Here is an 18,130-nt window from a genome sequence, read left to right as displayed (position 1 = left end):
TCTAGAACTTGTTCTGGGAAGTGAGTACGTAATATTTTGAATAGGAACTCATGTCCGGAAACGTACCGTTTACATTCGACGGTTTTAGTTCAGAGCCGGTCTGTATGGCCGAGCGGTTCTAGGCGCTTCAGTCTCGAACCGCGCAGGTTCGAATCCTGCCTCGGGCATGGATGTGTGTAATGTTCTCAGGTTAGTTAGTTTTAAGTAGTTCTAAGTTCTAGGGGACTGATGACCTCAGATGTTAAGTCCCATAGTGCTCAGAACCATTTGAACCATTGTTTTTAGTTCAGATGTTTCCTATCCACTTCTGCTTGAGGAATTGAATTAGACGTGACGCAGCGCAATTACTGGGTAAAACTTCGAACTGAAAAATGACGAAACATCCATTTATCACTTAAGCACATCTCTTTGTATTAACACGAAAACAATAAGTTCTGTACGTACGATATACTGGGTTTTTTTTGTTTTGTTTTGGAATAAGGTAAATTCGTAATGTTCAAGTATTAATTCAAACAAATGTTCTTCGGTGATAAAGGGATGTTTAGTTATGTTTCCTTTCCAACTGCTATCTAATAATTCTACTGCGTCACGCCTAATTCAGTTACTTAAGCAGAAGTGGATTAGTAAAACATCTGAACTGAAACCGTCATAGAACGAGAGCAGGTACGTTTCCGGACGTATGTTCCTATTCAGAATATTATATAGTCACGTCCTTTACATGTCCTGAAAGTCTGGAACGGGAATTACCGAACACTTTGCATTTACATGCATTATGCAAAGTGAGACACGATAACAAATGTTTTCAAATGGTTCAAATGGCTCTGAGCACTATGGGACTTAACTTCTCAGGTCATCAGTCCCCTAGAACTTAGAACTACTTAAACCTAACTAACCTAAGGACATCACACACATCCATGCCCGAGGCAGGATTCGAACCTGCGACCGTAGCGGTCGCGCAGTTCCAGACTGTAGCGCCTAGAACCGCTTGGCCACTTCGGCCGGCTTAACAAATGTTTTGAATGTCATATTTCTCTACTCATTGCATAGTATTACAATAGCCTTAAATTAATTTAACATTAACTGACAAATCCGGCACTGCCCGGATATTGATTTTGCCAGTTTTCTGTTACAAATGAAATCAAAAATGAACTACATTTGTAGTGTAATATCGATGAAATTTCATTTCCATGTATTCGTGAAAACTCATTTGAAATTAGAAACAGTCGAACAAAGAACTATGCGTAATGTAAAATTGTATAAATACAGAATCGCCGACAGTTTCTGTACTCTGGACGTAGCTGCTTCCTGTGTCTGCTACGGATTTTGTCAACGTCTCTATGGCAACGCCTTCTCATATCTCTATAGACGGCTACTGTTTTCACCTACAGTCGCTTGTGCTTAGCAGTTGAAAGCTGTCAAAAGCGCTGCTAGGTGTCAGGGATTTTCTTAAGTTTGAGTCAACTGTAGGACTGTCTTAGTAATAAAAAATAAATGTATTAAAGCTTCATTCATGATGTGGCGTTTTTTCACGCATATCAGTGTCGATGATGTCATATCTCTTTAACTATGTATGGCACAATGATACATTTGTGCAAGTACATTCAGCGGCAAACGTGGACAATGTCTGCGAAATATGATGCGAATTGAGTTACTAACAAAGAAGTACTAAATGTAAAAGTCACTTATGATACGGCAATTTGTCATGTATCTCAGTGTTCATGGCGTCCTATCTCCTCAAGTATGATAGGTACTACCCTAACAGCGATTGTTGCCTGACAGTAAGGGACATGTGTACAAAGTTACGTTGAAATCGGTCTAGTGTTAGCAGGAGATGTGGAATACCGCGCACGCGCGCACAAATGCACCGATGCACACAAACGGTAAAAGACATCCTCCAAACCCGCAGTGGTCGCGCATCTTCGCTGTCTGTCCCTGCAGTAAGCAGCCATCTTTACTTAGGTGACCAACGCTCGCCGAAATCAATCATGTCTTAAAAAATTACTGTCAGTCGGAAAGTATTTTTGTTTCTTACTGCACAGGGAAACCATACACCTGAAAAATTCTTGACGTTCACGTCTTTGGATTCGGTTGTTGGTTGCTACCTGCATCTTGTTATAAAATACGGATGAGAACTGCGGGGGGCACAAATACTTGATTACGATCGCATGCTGCTCGGTTGCCGCAGTTTGAAGACACTGGCTTAGGGTAACCACCAACCTCTACCATTCTTTTCAGTGTTGAGAAAGGGCCTGGAATTCAGTTAGGTCTTGCTATTATTCTCGGTTTTATTTTTCCACGTTACCAGCAATCTTTCTCCCTCCCCTCTCCTGCCCCATCTCTTTCTACTTCTCCCCTGCCTACCTCCGTTCCCCTCCGTCGCTCCCCTATCCATGCCCCGTCCTCCATATCTCCCCCTAGCGGCCCCCCTCCACCTTCTCTCTCTCTCTCTCTCTCACACACACACACACACACACACACACACACACACACACACACACATGTTTGTAGATTTCGTCTTCCGATTTTTTGACAGTGTGTTCAAACAGTGCCATCAGTTGAGGCTGACTGCTGCGATCTGACAATCTAAGTTTCCAGAATTGTAAAAGACATCCCCCTGTCGCTCTTGCTACGATTGGCGCCTATCTCACAGCTTGCTGTTCTGACTGTGACCCAGGCAGCAACTCCCTCTCGAACTTGCTGACATAATTAATATTGCCTCCTCTGTAAATCGCTGTGGTTATGATGAGGCAAGTAACAAAAGTAAAAAACATCTGGGGGAAATTGGTACCATTCCATGCTGGTGCTTTGAAAAAAGACAGTCATGGTTGCAAATGGTTTTATTTATTCCTAATAAATAAATAGATAAAAAATTTGCAATCAACACTTTCTTATTTCAAGAACGTCTGGGGATATCACAAATCCACATTTGAGTCGTCGGCTGATCCAAGGAAACACATATTCAAATAAACCATCAATTGCAGTTATAAAAAGCTCACTTAACCAATTAATATGATAGCACTCAAATGAATGGCAAAGTGCGATAAAACTGTTGAACTTTTACAGGTTTTTCGATCAGCGGTAACTGCTCGGCCGAGAGGAAAAAGTCACGCACAATAATTATTGCGATACACGAGGGAATGAAAGGGGGGAGTGAAAGAGGGGGAGGGAGGGGAGAGGGAGGGAGAGGAGGAGAAAGAGGGAGAGGAAGAAATTCTATCAAAAGACGCTATGACAGCAACAAACATTCAGACTTACCTGAGCGGCATCATGGATGACTCGCAAGTTTGGTTGCGGTTGTACTTCCGAGCTATCATTGTAACATTTACTAGCAGAGTTGTTCCGATAGCAAGCAGCAAGATACTTAAACGGTTTGATTTTGAAAACCAGTAGCCTTCTGAGGCTTCGGCGCTCACAAACGCTGCTACAACATGGTGCCTAAAATTTTGGTCCATGCAACGCAGGCTGATTATACCTATCGTAAAAGTGCACGTTGACCTCTTCAGGGCAATCCAAAAACTGAGTCGTTGACCGCTTTGAGTGCCATTTACAACATCGGCTTCCAAAGGAAACAACTGATAGACCTCCTTTTATGGTCCACGTATCAGTGTCCTTTGCAGCTGTTCTGAAAGACCGCTTGCGACGGAAGATGCCAGACGCGGGTGCATTCTGATGGCCAGTTTCGTACACAGCTGTGCTTTTAACGGAAACTGCCGTCTTACCGGTAACTAGCAACTTTCTGATTTATCTACGTAATGATTCGCAAAAAATTCAGAGATATTCCCTCCATACCTATGCAGCATCATTCTCTATTTATCATCTCTGAGCCACCCTCGCGTCATACATAATAGTGATATGTAAATTTTGCCACTCCTTAGTTACTAAACTTTCTGATTTAATTTTTAGCCTCAAGTATTTTATTTTTTCAGTCTATTCAACTAACAAGTAAAGCGAGAAACAGTAAAAATTAAGATATGTATAAAAATATACTGCTTTATGACTCTGTGTTATTTACTTCACATCAAAAATAGTTATGCTTACAGCATGCTCTGATAAACTGTCGTGGAGCTATTTGACCACGTTTGTGCTTTTCGTATAGTCTTTTTTAACACACGTTTGTCGATACGATTGTGTACCTAAGCAAAGTTCAGTGACGTGAATACTATTTGATTTTAATGATAACCACATGTTATGTCTTCTGTTCAAGGGTATGTTGACTTATTTTAATGTTATACTACGTGTGTCTCCTAAGAGTGGAAGGCGCATTTTCTCTGGTGGTTCAGCAGATATTTGCAGTTCCGTTTCTCCACTGAGTAGATAGATTCAGCCCAAGCAAATAGTACTTCTCACGTCTTTCATGCGATGCCCAGTGTCGACGGAAAGCATCAGCTTGTTTGCCGTTACAAACAAATTGTGTTTAAAGCGGAATTTTACGTGCCCATTCGATAGAGCTGTCCCATATTAGTCTTGTCCAATATTTGTTTTATCCACGCACCGTGTCCCGGGTTCGATTCACGGCGGGGTCAGGGATTTTCCCTGCCTCGAGATGACTGGGTGTTGTTGTGTCGTCATCATCATCATAATTCATCCCCATTACGGTCAGAGGAACGCAATGGCAAACCACCTCCGCTAGGACCTTGCCTAGTCGGCGGTGCGGGTCTCCCGCATCGTCCCCAACGCTCCTCGGAGTATGGGACATCATCATCATCACTAACAAGGACAGTAAAACTCGAAGAATAGCCAGTACTGAAGCAGCGACAGCTGTGCCCTGGACCAGATTGGGGAGCACTCTATCGAATTGGCACGTAAAATTCCTATTTGTAAATAATTTTACTTGTAATGGGAAATAAACTGACGCTTTCTCTTGAAGCTGGGCGTAGCACATAAGACGTGACGACAACTGATTGTCTGGACTAACTCGAGCTACACAATGAAACACCAGAGAAAATGAGCCTGACGACTCTTAGGAGAGACAACAGGTATATGTTGCTATAGTGCCACACTCTGCCTACGGGTTCACTGTTTTCATTTTAGCACATGAACTTCACGTCTGCAATCGTTATTTACTATGTCATTCGACGGAAATATAGCATGATATTTATATGTCACGATTATTTGGGGGAGGGGGGGAATTGTGTTATGTGTTGATCGACATAGAGGTTATGCACTCCCCACCCGCCGCCCACCCCCTGCGTAATGAGGAAGTGTCACAAAAATAAATTTAAAAAAGTTCCTGTCCCCAGTTCCAATCATGGTTTTAAAAATGTTTCCTTTGGTTGTATGGTGAAAGGAAATCCCTTCGAAAATTTTCAAAATTGGGATCGCCTATGGCCATTACCAGATTGACATAGAGATTGAAATGCAACAAAGTATTTTTCACAGCGCTGTGTGGATTATAGCAAGCTGTAAACATAGCATAATTTCTGAGTTGATGTAAGTAACAGAGTCACGTGTTTACACGGAGATTACAGAAACCATGGGACACCGATATGCATATGTACAGTCGTGGACAAAACGAGCGAGACCCCTCGCCTTTTCGTTATGCTGATCCGCATAGCTTTAAAGTCTGCTACACAGCATAATAGGCAAGGAGACGAAGTGCTACCAACATGCTATGCACAGGCGTGAAATTGAAAAACCATCCGAACTTTGTCAGACTGTTTTCAATCATGTCTAAGACTATATTAATGCTGATTAGTGTGTTAAATACAACACGTAATTATAAGATACAAATGAAAGAAGAAACACTAATTAGTATGAACTGAAATAATAAAAATAAATTCAGCTTATCGAGATAACTGTTTTAATAAGACAAAGTACCCCAGATCGATACGAATTAGCAAAATATTATGCACATATGGCCGCGAAACGGTCTGTGTCAATGTTCAGACCATTCATACTGGATTACCGTTGCTGATCTACCATGAAAGTGTGCAAATTTAACAATGCGTGAATATTCTTAACGAAATTCATTTAAAAATCAATTCAATTATTGACAGAAACGCAAAAAGTAGGCAGTAACAAGTATGAAATTCTACAAAAGTTTCATATTGACATCCACAGGGCGCCGATACAGAATAAAGGTAGCAAAAAGACGTATTGGGAGCGCGAGAAATTCTTAAAATTGCTTTATTGATAGTCTATCTGCCTCCATCGAGATTAGAACCGAAAACAAACCAGACATCCCTTGCAGTAGCAAACACCTTTCACTACGCTAGCAGACAGCCCAGGCAAACAGCCCTCTATTACTACCCCAGACATGAATAATCTGGCAATTTCGCAATGAAAATGGCAAAATGATCTTCAGTTTCTGTTGCATAGAGCTTTCTGGACTCAAAAAATTAATTTTGTACCTTTATGTCACCGCTTATGTGACAATCATTCGGGATGTTTATCGAAATACCAAATACTGTTATTAGCGAGTAAATTTAGTAGAATAATTCTGCACCACCCCAGGAAATAAACGGTGACACAGCTTCCAAACGTATTCTACAATGTTTCGAATTCTCCATTAGACTCGCCACAGCCAGGAAACGTTCATTAGCCGAAGTGTTTCTTAAGCTATGGGAATGGTCACACTTCTAAAACGCGATGGCATTAATACTAGGATGTGAATTACCACATGTATAGACAAATGGATTTTATTTGCTTTCCTGTAAACGTGATTTAGATCGACAGCGTAGCTACGATTAATATGTATCGGCTACAACTAGATCATTTCGAATGAAGAGTAGGGGGAATTATTTATGCGGCCCTCGTTGCTACGATTTAGTCACCTAAATAGGTAAAAATGGAGCCCTACTAGTCTCACTTTCTTGACCTTCTGTCTGTCTACCCAACCCTCAGAACCCGTTTACCTCGAGTACGGGTAGATATAATAAGCGGAAATGTATCGCACTTACTGCAGTATACGCTCCATTGGTGGTGTAAAAAAGTGGGATTCTATGAGAACGGAATCTAAAGATATGGCTGTTTATGTATGGAAAATTTACGCAACGGTAATCCAGTATGATTGGTCTGAATGTTGACACAGACCGTTTCGCGGCCGAATGCGCATAATATTTTGCTAATTCGTAACGATCTGGGGTAATTTGACTTAATAAAACAGTTATGTTATCTCGATAAGCTGAAATTCATTTTTATTAGTGCAGTTCATACTAATTAGCGTTCCTTCTTTCATTTATATCTTATATTTACGTGTTGTGTTTAACACTAATCAGTATTAATATAGTCTTAAACATGATTGAAAACAGTCTGACAAAGTTCGGATAGTTTTTCAATTTCACGTCTGTGCATAGTATGTTGGTAGCACTTCGTCGCCTTGCCTGTTATGCTGTGTAGCAGACTTTAAAGCTGTGCGGATCAGCATAACGAAAAGGCGAGGGGTCTCGCTCGTTTTGTCCACGACTGTACATATGTCTGTAGCATCGCGTACACAAGGTATAAAAGGGCAGCGGAACTGTCATTTGTACTCAAGTGATTAGCGTAAAAAGGTTTCCGACGGAACTGTAGGCGCAAGACTAGAAATAACATGCTTGGAACGCAGAACGGTAGTTGCCGATGGAGACATGGGACTTTCCATTCCACAAATTGTTAGGTAATTCAGTATTCCGAGATCCATAATTTGAACAGTGTGCCGAGAATAACAAATTCCAGTCATTACATCTCGCTGGGGACAACGCAGTGGCCGCCGGCCGTCACTTAACTACCAAGAGCAGCGGCGTTTGCCTCGAGTTGTCAGTGCTGTCAGACAAGCAACATTGCGTGAAATAACCGCACAAATAAATGTGGGACCTACGACTAACGTATCTATTACAACAGTGCGTCTAAATTTGGCGTTAATGTACGACGGCAGGAAACGACCGACGCGAGTGTCTTTGCTAACATGCATCGCCTGCAGCGCCTTTCCTGAGCTCGTGGCCATCTCGATTGGACCCTAGACGACTGGAAAACCGTGACCTGGTCAGATAAGTCCCAATTTCAGTCAATAAGAGCTGATGGTAGCGTTAGTGTGTGGCGCAGACCCCACTGGGCTGTGGACCCAAGTTGTCAACAAGGCACTGTGCAAGCTTGTGGTAGCCCCACAATGGCATGGTCCGTGATTATGTGGAATGGACTGGGTCCTCTGGATGTTCGGCTACTTGGAGACAATCGGCAGCCGTACATGGACGTCATGTTCTCAAACAACGATGGAATTTTTATAGGTGACAGATGTTCACGATTGGTTTGAAGAACAATCTGGACAATCCGAGCGAATGATTTGGTCACCCAAATCGCCAGATATGAATTTCATTGAACATTTATGGGAGATAATCGAGAGGTAAGTTGGTACACAACATCCTGCATCGACAACACTTAGGGTTATGGGTGGCTTTAGAAGCAGCATGGCCAGCGGCCTTGCTGCAGTGGTAAAAACGGTTCCCGTCAGGGTATCGAAGTTAAGTGCCGTCGGACTTGGCTAGCACTTGGATGGGTCACCGTCTGGGTCTACCGACTGTTGTTGGCAAGTGGGGGAGGTGGGGGGGGGGGCACTCAGCCCTTGTGAGGCCAATTGAGATGCTACTTGACTGAGAAGAAGCGGCACCAGTCACGAAAACTGACAACTGCTGGGAGAGCAGTGTGCTGACCACATGCCCCCCTCATCAGCATCCGGTGATGCGTAAGGGCGGAGGACGATACGGCGGCCGGTCGGCGCAGTTGGGCCTTCAAAGCTTTTTCGGACGATGTTTGTTTTATAGAGACAGGTTCAAATGGCTCTGAGCACTATGGGACTCAACTGCTGTGGTCATAAGTCCCCTAGAACTTAGAACTACTTAAACCTAACTAACCTAAGGACATCACACACATCCATGCCCGAGGCAGGATTCGAACCTGCGACCGTAGCGGTCGTGCGGTTCCAGACTGTAGCGCCTTTAACCGCTCGGCCACTTCGGTCGGCTATAGAGACAACATGGCTCAATATTTCTGTAGGGGACTTCAAATGACGTTTGTAGGGGACTTGAGTCCATGACACGTCCAGCTGCTGAACTACGCCGGGCATAAGGAGGTCCGACACGATATTAAGAGATAACCTGTAATTTCTGTCGCTTCAGTGTATAATTTCTGGTTTAACTTCATACTATTCATAAGTTTTATTATTGTACTTACGTCCAGGCAGTTTGATATTGCCAAAGGGGGCGAAACTAGCTAATAGCAAATAAAGAAATAGAATAGTGTTAATTTCAAATAAAATAAAACTGCGCAGGAAAATACTCTTTTTAAAAAAGTTATTGGTTACGTATCTAATATTAGAATCTGTATAGTGACAGGTAAAATGATTTTTTTTCGTCGATCCATAATCAGACCTGTTAGCTTTTTTCCCCTGAGATTATCTTCTTATTTGGGAAGCGGTGTATTAGAGTGTGTGCCGTGTGCCTGCCGCAGCGAGCATGCATTCGGCGGCGACTCCGCTGGGGTCGCTGTGCAGCTCCTACCTGTCGGAGCAGGTTGGCCGCCGCACCACGCTGCAGCTCACCGCGCTGCCCTTCCTCGTCGGCTGGCTGCTGCTCGCCTTCGCCCAGAGCTACACCGTCGTCATCGTCGGAAGGATCCTCTGTGGCATCGCCGTCGGCATCTCCGCCTCGCCCTGTCAGGTAACAATACTTCCCGTCTGTTCCTTCCTGCCACTGTTCAGAAATTGTTACAGTTGCCTAGTACACTGAGCTGACAAGTTATGAAATGCCGACACGAATATACACAGACGGCGGTTCTATCGCGTACACAAGGTACAGGAGGGCAGTGCATTGGCGGAACTACCATTCGTACTCAGGTGAAACGGTTTTCGACGTGGTTATGGCCGCAAGACAGGAATTAAGACTTTGAACGCGCTATGGTAGTTGAAGCTAGACGCACACGACATCTGTTTCGATGATCGTTAGCAAATTCAATAGAGGATCTGGAATGTGTCGAGAATACCACATTTCAGGCATTACCTTTCGCCACGGACAACGCTGTGACCGATGGCTTTCACATAACGACCGAGAACAGCGGCGTTTCCGTAGAGTTGTCAGTACTAACAGATAAGCAGAATTGCGTGAAACAACTGCATCCGTTACCAGAATGCGGCGCAATTTGGCCGTGCCTTCGCTAACAGCACGACATCGCCTGCAGCGCGTCTCCTGGGCTCGTGACCGTATCGGATGGACTTTAGACGACTGGAAAACAATGGTGTGGTCAGATGAGTCCCTGTTAAGGTTAGTGTGGCGCTGCTCCTATGAAGCCATGGATCCAAGTTGTCAACAAGGCACTGTGCGAGCTGGTGGTGGCTCCATAATGGTGTCAGCTTTTATGCGGAATGGACTAGGTCCTGTCGTCCAGCTGGCCGCTGTGGTCGAGCGGTTCTAGGCGCTTCAGTCTGGAACGGCGCGACCGCTACGGGCGCAGGTTCGAATCCTGCCTCGTGCATGGATAAATGTGATGTCCTTAGGTTAGTTAGGTTTAAGTAGTTCTGTTCTAGGGGACTGATGACCTCAGATGTTAAGTCCCACAGTGCTCAGAGCCATTTGAACTTCTCGTCCAACTGAACCGATCATTGATTTTAAACTGTTACGTTCGCCTCCTTGGGATCATTTGCTCTTATTCATGGACTTTATGTTCACAAACAACGATGGACTTTTTATGAACGACAATGCTCGTGCTGTTCGCAGTTGGTTTGAGGAACATTCTGGACAATTTGAGCGAATGAGTTAGCTCCTTAATCCCCTGACATGAATCCCATCGAACATTTATGGGACAGAACGGAGAGGTCAGTTCATGCATAAAATCCTGCACTGACAACACTTTCGCAGTTATGGTAGGCTATAGAGGCAACATGGTCCAGTATTTCTGCCAAGAGCTTCCCACGACTTGAATCCATGCCACGTTGAGTTGCTGTATTACCCGGGCACGATATTAGGAAGTATTCTATGACTTTTTTCACCTCAGTGTACCTGCCAGTACTCCTTTTTCTTTTGCTAACTAGACCTTTATCACTGTTTCGTTGTCGTTACGCACTGACAACTTACTACACTGCAGATAACTGTTCTCCCAACGTTTTATTTCTCTTTCTTTGTATCAGCTATCACCCTTTTACTGAAACCCAGTTTCTTCTGAATGTTAACGACATTTATAGTGCTTTACATAGCAGCGCTAATGAGCTGTTCTACAGTTACCCACTAAACAACACACCTTGTTGCGGACTATCAGAACCGATATGCAGTTCGATTAAAGACCTCTAAGCAAACAGAGCTCTTCAGTCGCTCTTAATGAAGAGAAGTCGGAATAAAAAGCAGCGTCTTGCATATCTCAAGTACGCAAGATAAGTCTGCTACTGGTCACACTATACAAATGGCAAGGCAGATAACGTTTTTAGCTCTTCTCAGGCTGCTTCTAGACGAAGCAGTCCGTAGGCCAACACTCATTGAAATGAAAATGGTCGAGGGATTCCATTTGGACTTCGACAAAGTACGAAGTAAAACACTTGCATGAGTAACACTCATAACAGTGGTTGTCGTCTCGAAATGTTTTGTTTTATCGCTGCCTCAGAGCTTCCGTGGCGTCACGCAAAATTACACTCGTGGCTACAAACAGAATCCACAGTCCGTTAGCGATGTCTGGTGAACGAGACAAATTATGCGTCGCACTGTTTCACAGATGTAATCAGGAACGTTTACTGGCATTCTCAGCACCGCCGCACTATCCGCCCAGTCTAAGGATCGCCTGCCTCGAAGCGAGCCAGGATTATACTTCTTAGAATCCACACTCAATCATTAGAAAGTATTATAGCTACCTAACTACTTTCATGTAAGATTCCCAGATCCGAAACTGGACTCGAACATGTTCGCCGCCAACAAATTCAGTACACGGCTACCATCTGGCTCTTAGCAGCTTCCCGCCGATAATTTGCACGACCACAAAGCGGTAATACAGTTCAGCGTCAATAAGAGAGAAACTCTCACAAACTCACCACATTCAGATTTGTACGAAAACGTGTATAATTCGTCGCCTTCAAAGAAAACCTTGCCAAGTCTGATTCCTTCACTACACAACACAGAGTCCAACTAGCTTCTATAGTTCAGTCGTCGTAAGTTGATCCCTGACAGTTGAAGTGAGTTGGACATGGCAGCTTCGGGGGCCTACCTCAGCCAATAACGTAACTCGATTTTGTAAACGTCTCTATGGTAACGCATTAGTGTTATCACAGCTTTGCAGACGGATACTGTTTTCGCCTGCAGCCGTTAGCGCTTCACAGCTGCAAGCTCGCAGCGGCGCTAAGAGCTGTCAGGGACGTTCTTATGACATTTCGACTATAGGCCCCACAGTCTACGATGAAGTCGCTGCCTGTCGAGCACCTCTAAACTTAGTGGCAACGCTCGCCTAGAAAACCGGTAGAGTGTCCGCTCGAAATCCACGTCCTCACGGTAATGCACTTTGCGACTCTCAATTCTCCTTACTTCTTGCACTAACACCGTTCATCACGAAGGATTACCTTATCCCGACGTCTGAGAATACGGTAACACCACCTGCGCACCAGACGACACACGACTTCTGCAGCCCAAGAGAACTGCCAGCCGTCTTCACGACTTCCCGAGATTCAAGCCGCTCTATTAACATTTAGGATTTCCACCCAATGAGCAGCAGAATGTAGGCATGTTGATTAAGAGTCTCCTGCTCCTGTTTACACTGACGTGACGAGTCATGGTATATCTTATAATATCGTGTCGGACCTTCTTTTGCCCGGCATAGGGCAGAAACTCGACATGTCATGGACTCAACAAGTCGTTGGAAGACCCCTGCAGAAATATTGAGCCATATTGCCACTATGCCCAGCCATAGTTGCGAAAGTGTTGCCGGTGCAGAATTTAGTGCACGAACTGACCTCTCCATTATGTCTCATAAATGTTTGATGGAATTCATATTGGGCGATCTGGGTGACCAAATCATTCGCTCTATGGTAACGCAGAATGCGCCATGCATTGTCATCCATAAAAATTCCATCGTTGTTTGGAAACATAAAGTCCACGAATGGCTACAAATGTCTGCAAGTTGCCGAACATAATCATTTCTAGTCAATGATTGGTTCGATTGGAACAGAGAATTCATTCCATTCCATGTAAACACATTCCACCCCACTGTCGACCCACCACCAGCTTGCAAAGTGCCTCGTTGACAGTGTGGGTCTATGGCTTCGTGGGGTCTGCGCCACTCTCGAACCCTACCATCAGCTCTTACCAACTGAAATCGGGGCTCATCTGACCACGTCACGGTTTTCCAGTTGTGTAGGGTCCAAGCGATACGGTCACAAGCTCAGAAGAGGCGCTGCAGGCGATGTCGTGCTGTTAGCAAAACCACTTGCGTCGATCGTCTGCTACCATTGCCAATTAACGTCATATTTCGCCGCTCTGTCCTAACGGATAAGGTCGTCGTACGTCCCACATTGATTTGTGCCGTTATGTCATGTAGTGTTGCTTGTCTGTCATCACTGCAAACTGTACTCAAACGCCGCTGCTCTCGGTCGTTAAGTGAAGGCCGCATCGACAGTGGTGAGAGGTAATGCCTGAAGTTTGGTGTTCTCGCCACATCCTTGACACTGTGGATCTCGAAATTCTGAATTCCCTAACGATTCCCTAAACAGAATGTCTCATGCGTCTAGCTCCAACTACCATTCAGCGTTCAAAGTCTGTTAGCCCAGTCATGTATCCATAACCACGTCGGAAACGTTTTCACATGAATCACCTGAGCTCAAATGACAGCTCAGCCAACACACTGCCAAGTTTTACCTTGTCTACCAACGTCTTTATACGTGCATCTCGCTACCCAATGATTTTGTCACTTCTGTGTATAACGCTTCTGTAAAGTGCTGCTTCCTGGCAGGACTACTAGAAGTTTCTCAGCAACAGATGCTGGAAAACACCGGTCATCATGGGCAATCCCTCAATCCTCCTCCATTCTCTTAGCCAGGATCACTAACCATTTACACATGAAATGTATTCGCAGTTGCAAATATGGACATCATCAGCTGTATAATACAATTACGACAATACAATTTTGTGCCAGACAGGGACTCTAACCCAGATTTCCCACTTATTACGAGCGGGTGCATGTCCGAAGTAACATTGCATCGTAATTCGGAATAGCACAGGCATTGCAATATCGTATTTATCCAACGACACCGGGCAAGCGACTTTAAAGTAAAAGGTCTGCCCTGTACGGGAACGTACGTAATGGATATACGAGTACAGATTGTTGGCACGTGGTTGACGACGTACGGAAGGTTGGGTGAGGCCGTGAGTCGTGCTCGGATAGCCAAGTGGTAAGGTACCGCTAGCGATAAGCGGGAAATCCGTGTTCGAGACCCGGTCCGGCACAAATTTTCATTGTCATTCCACTATACTACTGATGGTTGTCTATATTCGCAACTGCTAATAAATTTGATAACGGCTGTAGCTGCCCCATTGCCTGTTCCTTCGGGCATGCACGCTTGCCCGAAGGAACATTGCATTGTAAATCAGAGTAACACAAGCATTGCAAATTCGTGTCATACTAACCATTTAGGTTCATCCATTAACTCTAGGCTGAAGATAGGCGCCTTCCCCATGAAACAACAGATAGTAACTACAAGAAGTGCAGTAAGTCTGGTGCAGAAATTTGTTACAGTCAGAACAGACTATATCATCTGTTAAAAACTTGGTTGTTCGCACCAGCATCAATTTGCGACATTCTGCTTGAACATAAACTTTAAAATTTATTTTCATCCACATTTACCAAAGAGTCGTGAACTTCAGAGACAGTAAATGTCATTTACAAAATATCCGAACAGCTCTGTAATAGCAATTGGAGCAATCGAAAGGTAATATAAACATCTAAAAAATAAGGCTGAGAGGAAATGCAAAATGGCTAAATAGGAATGGCTAGAGGACAAATGTAAGGCTATAGAACCAAATACGTATAACTTGGAGAGATACTGCTTACAGCCGTGCGGTTAAAGGCGCTTCAGTCTGGAACCGCGTGACCGCTACGGTCGCAGGTTCGAAACCTGCCTCGGGCATGGATGTGTGTGATGTCCTTAGGTTAGTTAGGTTTAATTAGTTCTAAGTTCTAGGCGACTGATGACCTCAGAAGTTGAGTCGCATAGTGCTCAGAGCCATTTGAACCATACTGCTTACAGGAAAACTAAAAACACGTCTGAAAGAAAAAAGCAGCTGTATGAACATAAGAGCTCAGATAGAAAACCAGCACTAAGCAAATCGGGAGAGGGGAAAAGTGGAAGGAGTGTACAGAGGGTCTATACAAGGGCAATGTACTTGAAGGCAATATCGTGGAAAGGATAGTAGAAACAGATGATGTGACAGGACACGTGCTTCTTCGAGAAAAACTTGACAGAGGACTGAAACACCTATGTCGAAACAAGGGCCCTGGAGTAGACGACATTCCTTCAGAATTATTGATATCCATGGGAGAGCCAGACATGACAAAACTATTCCACCTAGTATGCAATACGTATGAGGCAGGCGAAATGCCATAAGACTCCAAGAATAATGTAATTATTTAAATTCAAAAGAAAGCAGGTGTTAACGCGTGTGAATATTACCGAACTATCAGTTTAATAAGTCATAGTTGCAAAACACTAACACAAATATTTTACAGAAGAATGGAAAACTGATAGAAGCTGACCTCGGGGAAGATCAGTTTGGATTCCAAAGAAATGTAGGAACACGCGAGACAAATACTCACTCTACGACTTGTCATAGAACATAGGTTAAGGAAAGACAAGCCTACGTTCATAGCCTTTATAGACCTAGCGAAAGCTTTTGACAGCGTTGACTGGAATACTCTTTCAAATTCTAACGGTGGCAGGGGTAAAATGCAGGCAGCGAAAGGCTGTTTACAACTTGGACAGAAACCAGACGGCAGTCAAGCGAGTCGAGGGGCGTGGAAGGGAAGCAGTGGTTGAGAAGAGTGGCACAGTGTTTCAGCCTGTGCTCGATGTTATTCAATGTGTGCAGTGAACAAGTAGTAAAGGAAGCCAAAGAAAAATTTGGAGTAGGAGAAGAAATAAAAACTGAGGTTTGTCAGTGACATTGTAATTCTGTCAGAGGCAGCAAAGGACCTGGAAGAGCAGTTTACGGAATGATCACAAATGAATTCTTTAGATCTCCTCAGATCTGAGGATGGTCATTACAGACTGAAACTGGTCATCGTCTAAAGAATTCATTTGTGGTCAGAGACTGGAATAAAAAAGCATTCAATTAACTGATAATGGCCGAAGTAGGTATGAAATAAAATGTAGAATGGCAATAAGAAGAGAAGCATTTCTGAAGAAGAAAACTTTATTAGGATGGAATATAGATTTAAATGTTAGGAAATCTTTTGTAGAGCTATTTATTGGCAGTGCGGTCTTATACGGAAGTGAGACATGGGCTTTAAATAGTTCAGACAAGAAGAGGAGGAAAGCTTTTGAAATCTGGTGCTACAGGAGACTTCCAAAGACTAGATGTGTAGGTTATGTAACGAATGAGGGGGTATTAATTAGAATTGTGGAAAAAAGAAACTTATCGTAGCTTGACTCATAGAAGGGATCGGTTAATAGGACACATTCTGAGATATCAAGAGATCACCAGTTTATTTTTGGAGGGAAGTGTGGGGTAAAAATTGTAAAGAGACACGAAGAGATTAATATAGTAAGTAAGTAAGCTCAAAAGTATGTAGGTTGCAGTAATTGATCGGAGACGAAGGGGCTTGCACAGAATAGAGTAGCGTGGAGAGCTGCATCAAACCAGTCTTCGAACTGAAGAGCACAACTATGCCAGAATGGGAGTGACAGCCAACAGAACTAGTTATGTCACTTCACAGGAGCAGCTGGGCATTACTACAGGGTGAGTCAAAAGGGACTTTACAACTTTTGTATGATACAGAAATCGTAGAGGTAACTTACATTATCGGTATGTGTGTCATATTGAGCAGACAACATCAAGCTTCACGGAAGTGTCAAGTATTATTTTGGTTCGATGTGATTACCATTTGTGATGCGGCAAGCATCCCACAGGTAATCAGTTTCTTCCCACACGTGTTACAGCAGCTCAGGCGTAAACTGTGCAACATCAATTTTGAATAGATTTTTCAGGTTGTTTAAACATTTTGATAGTTGAGGAACATACACATGATCTTCGATGAATCCACAGAGAAAGAAATCCATTGGTGTCAAGTCTGGGGAACTATGTGACCATGCGATTGGCCTTTCACAGCGATTATCGAGGAAACCCCGAACTTGCTGGTAATAAACCGTGCCATCTCCATCATCTTCACCGGTCTGTAGAATTAAAGTTTTAAAGCACATCCAGATACAATTTACCAGTGACAAATTTCTCCACGAAGAAGAAAGGACTGTACAGTTTCAATTTGCTAGGGTTACGAAGCACATTAACTTTGGGGCTGTCACGAACATATTCCAGGTTTGCATGTGGATTTTCACTGGCCACATTCTACAGTTGTGGGTGTCCAGCATGCTACTGAAATGAAATGTTGACTCGTCGCTGAAGATTATTGTGTTCAGGAATGTTTCATCGTCCTCTGTGTGATGCAACATTTTCACGTAGAATACCCATGACCAACCTTATCTGCATTACTGCCGTGTTGTGCCTTTGTGGATCCGTATGGTTTGAGGTGTAAACGTGTATGTAGTACCCGCCAAACAGTCTTTTATGTAATTTGTCTCGCAAGACGCACGTCGCGCTGATTTTTGTAGACTGCGGGGAAAGCTCTCGCTAACCTGTTCGCCATAATCATGAACGCATGGGCGACCTGACGAATTATAATATCTCGGTGAACAACCCGTCTCAACTTCTTGTGTCAAGAGTAAATTTTAGGCCTGCTTGGAGGTTCTTTCGTATATTCGGCGCGAAATTTACGCCCGACAGTTGTTGCAGAATTCGTTTCATGAAACCAAAACACACAGCATACACACTCCGCACCAGTGAAAATAGCCATTTTAGCCGTACACCACACTGGTGCTCCTGGTGGCGGAATGGGGTACCGATCCACTATGTGATTCAAACTTGAGGCCGTTTGCTACAAAACGACACGTCTACCGAACCTATGTTATCTCAATAAATTTCTG

The 18,130-nt window shown here is 43.8% G+C and overlaps 1 protein-coding gene across 2 annotated transcripts in view; it reads left to right on the top strand.

The window, feature by feature from the left end:
* The window catches only part of LOC126175904 (facilitated trehalose transporter Tret1-like), a 61,889-nt gene that overhangs the window by 31,308 nt on the left and 12,451 nt on the right, over positions 1-18,130 (top strand). For both annotated transcript variants that reach the window (XM_049922968.1, XM_049922967.1), the window contains exon 3: positions 9,421-9,629. In XM_049922968.1, coding sequence (XP_049778925.1) covers positions 9,421-9,629 — 209 coding nt within the window. The remainder of the gene's footprint in view (positions 1-9,420; positions 9,630-18,130) is intronic.

Source organism: Schistocerca cancellata, chromosome 3 (genome assembly GCF_023864275.1).
Source record: "Schistocerca cancellata isolate TAMUIC-IGC-003103 chromosome 3, iqSchCanc2.1, whole genome shotgun sequence".
NCBI lineage: Eukaryota > Metazoa > Arthropoda > Insecta > Orthoptera > Acrididae > Schistocerca > Schistocerca cancellata.
Note: the sequence above shows the minus strand (reverse complement) of the source record. Positions and strands in the feature narration are given on the sequence as shown.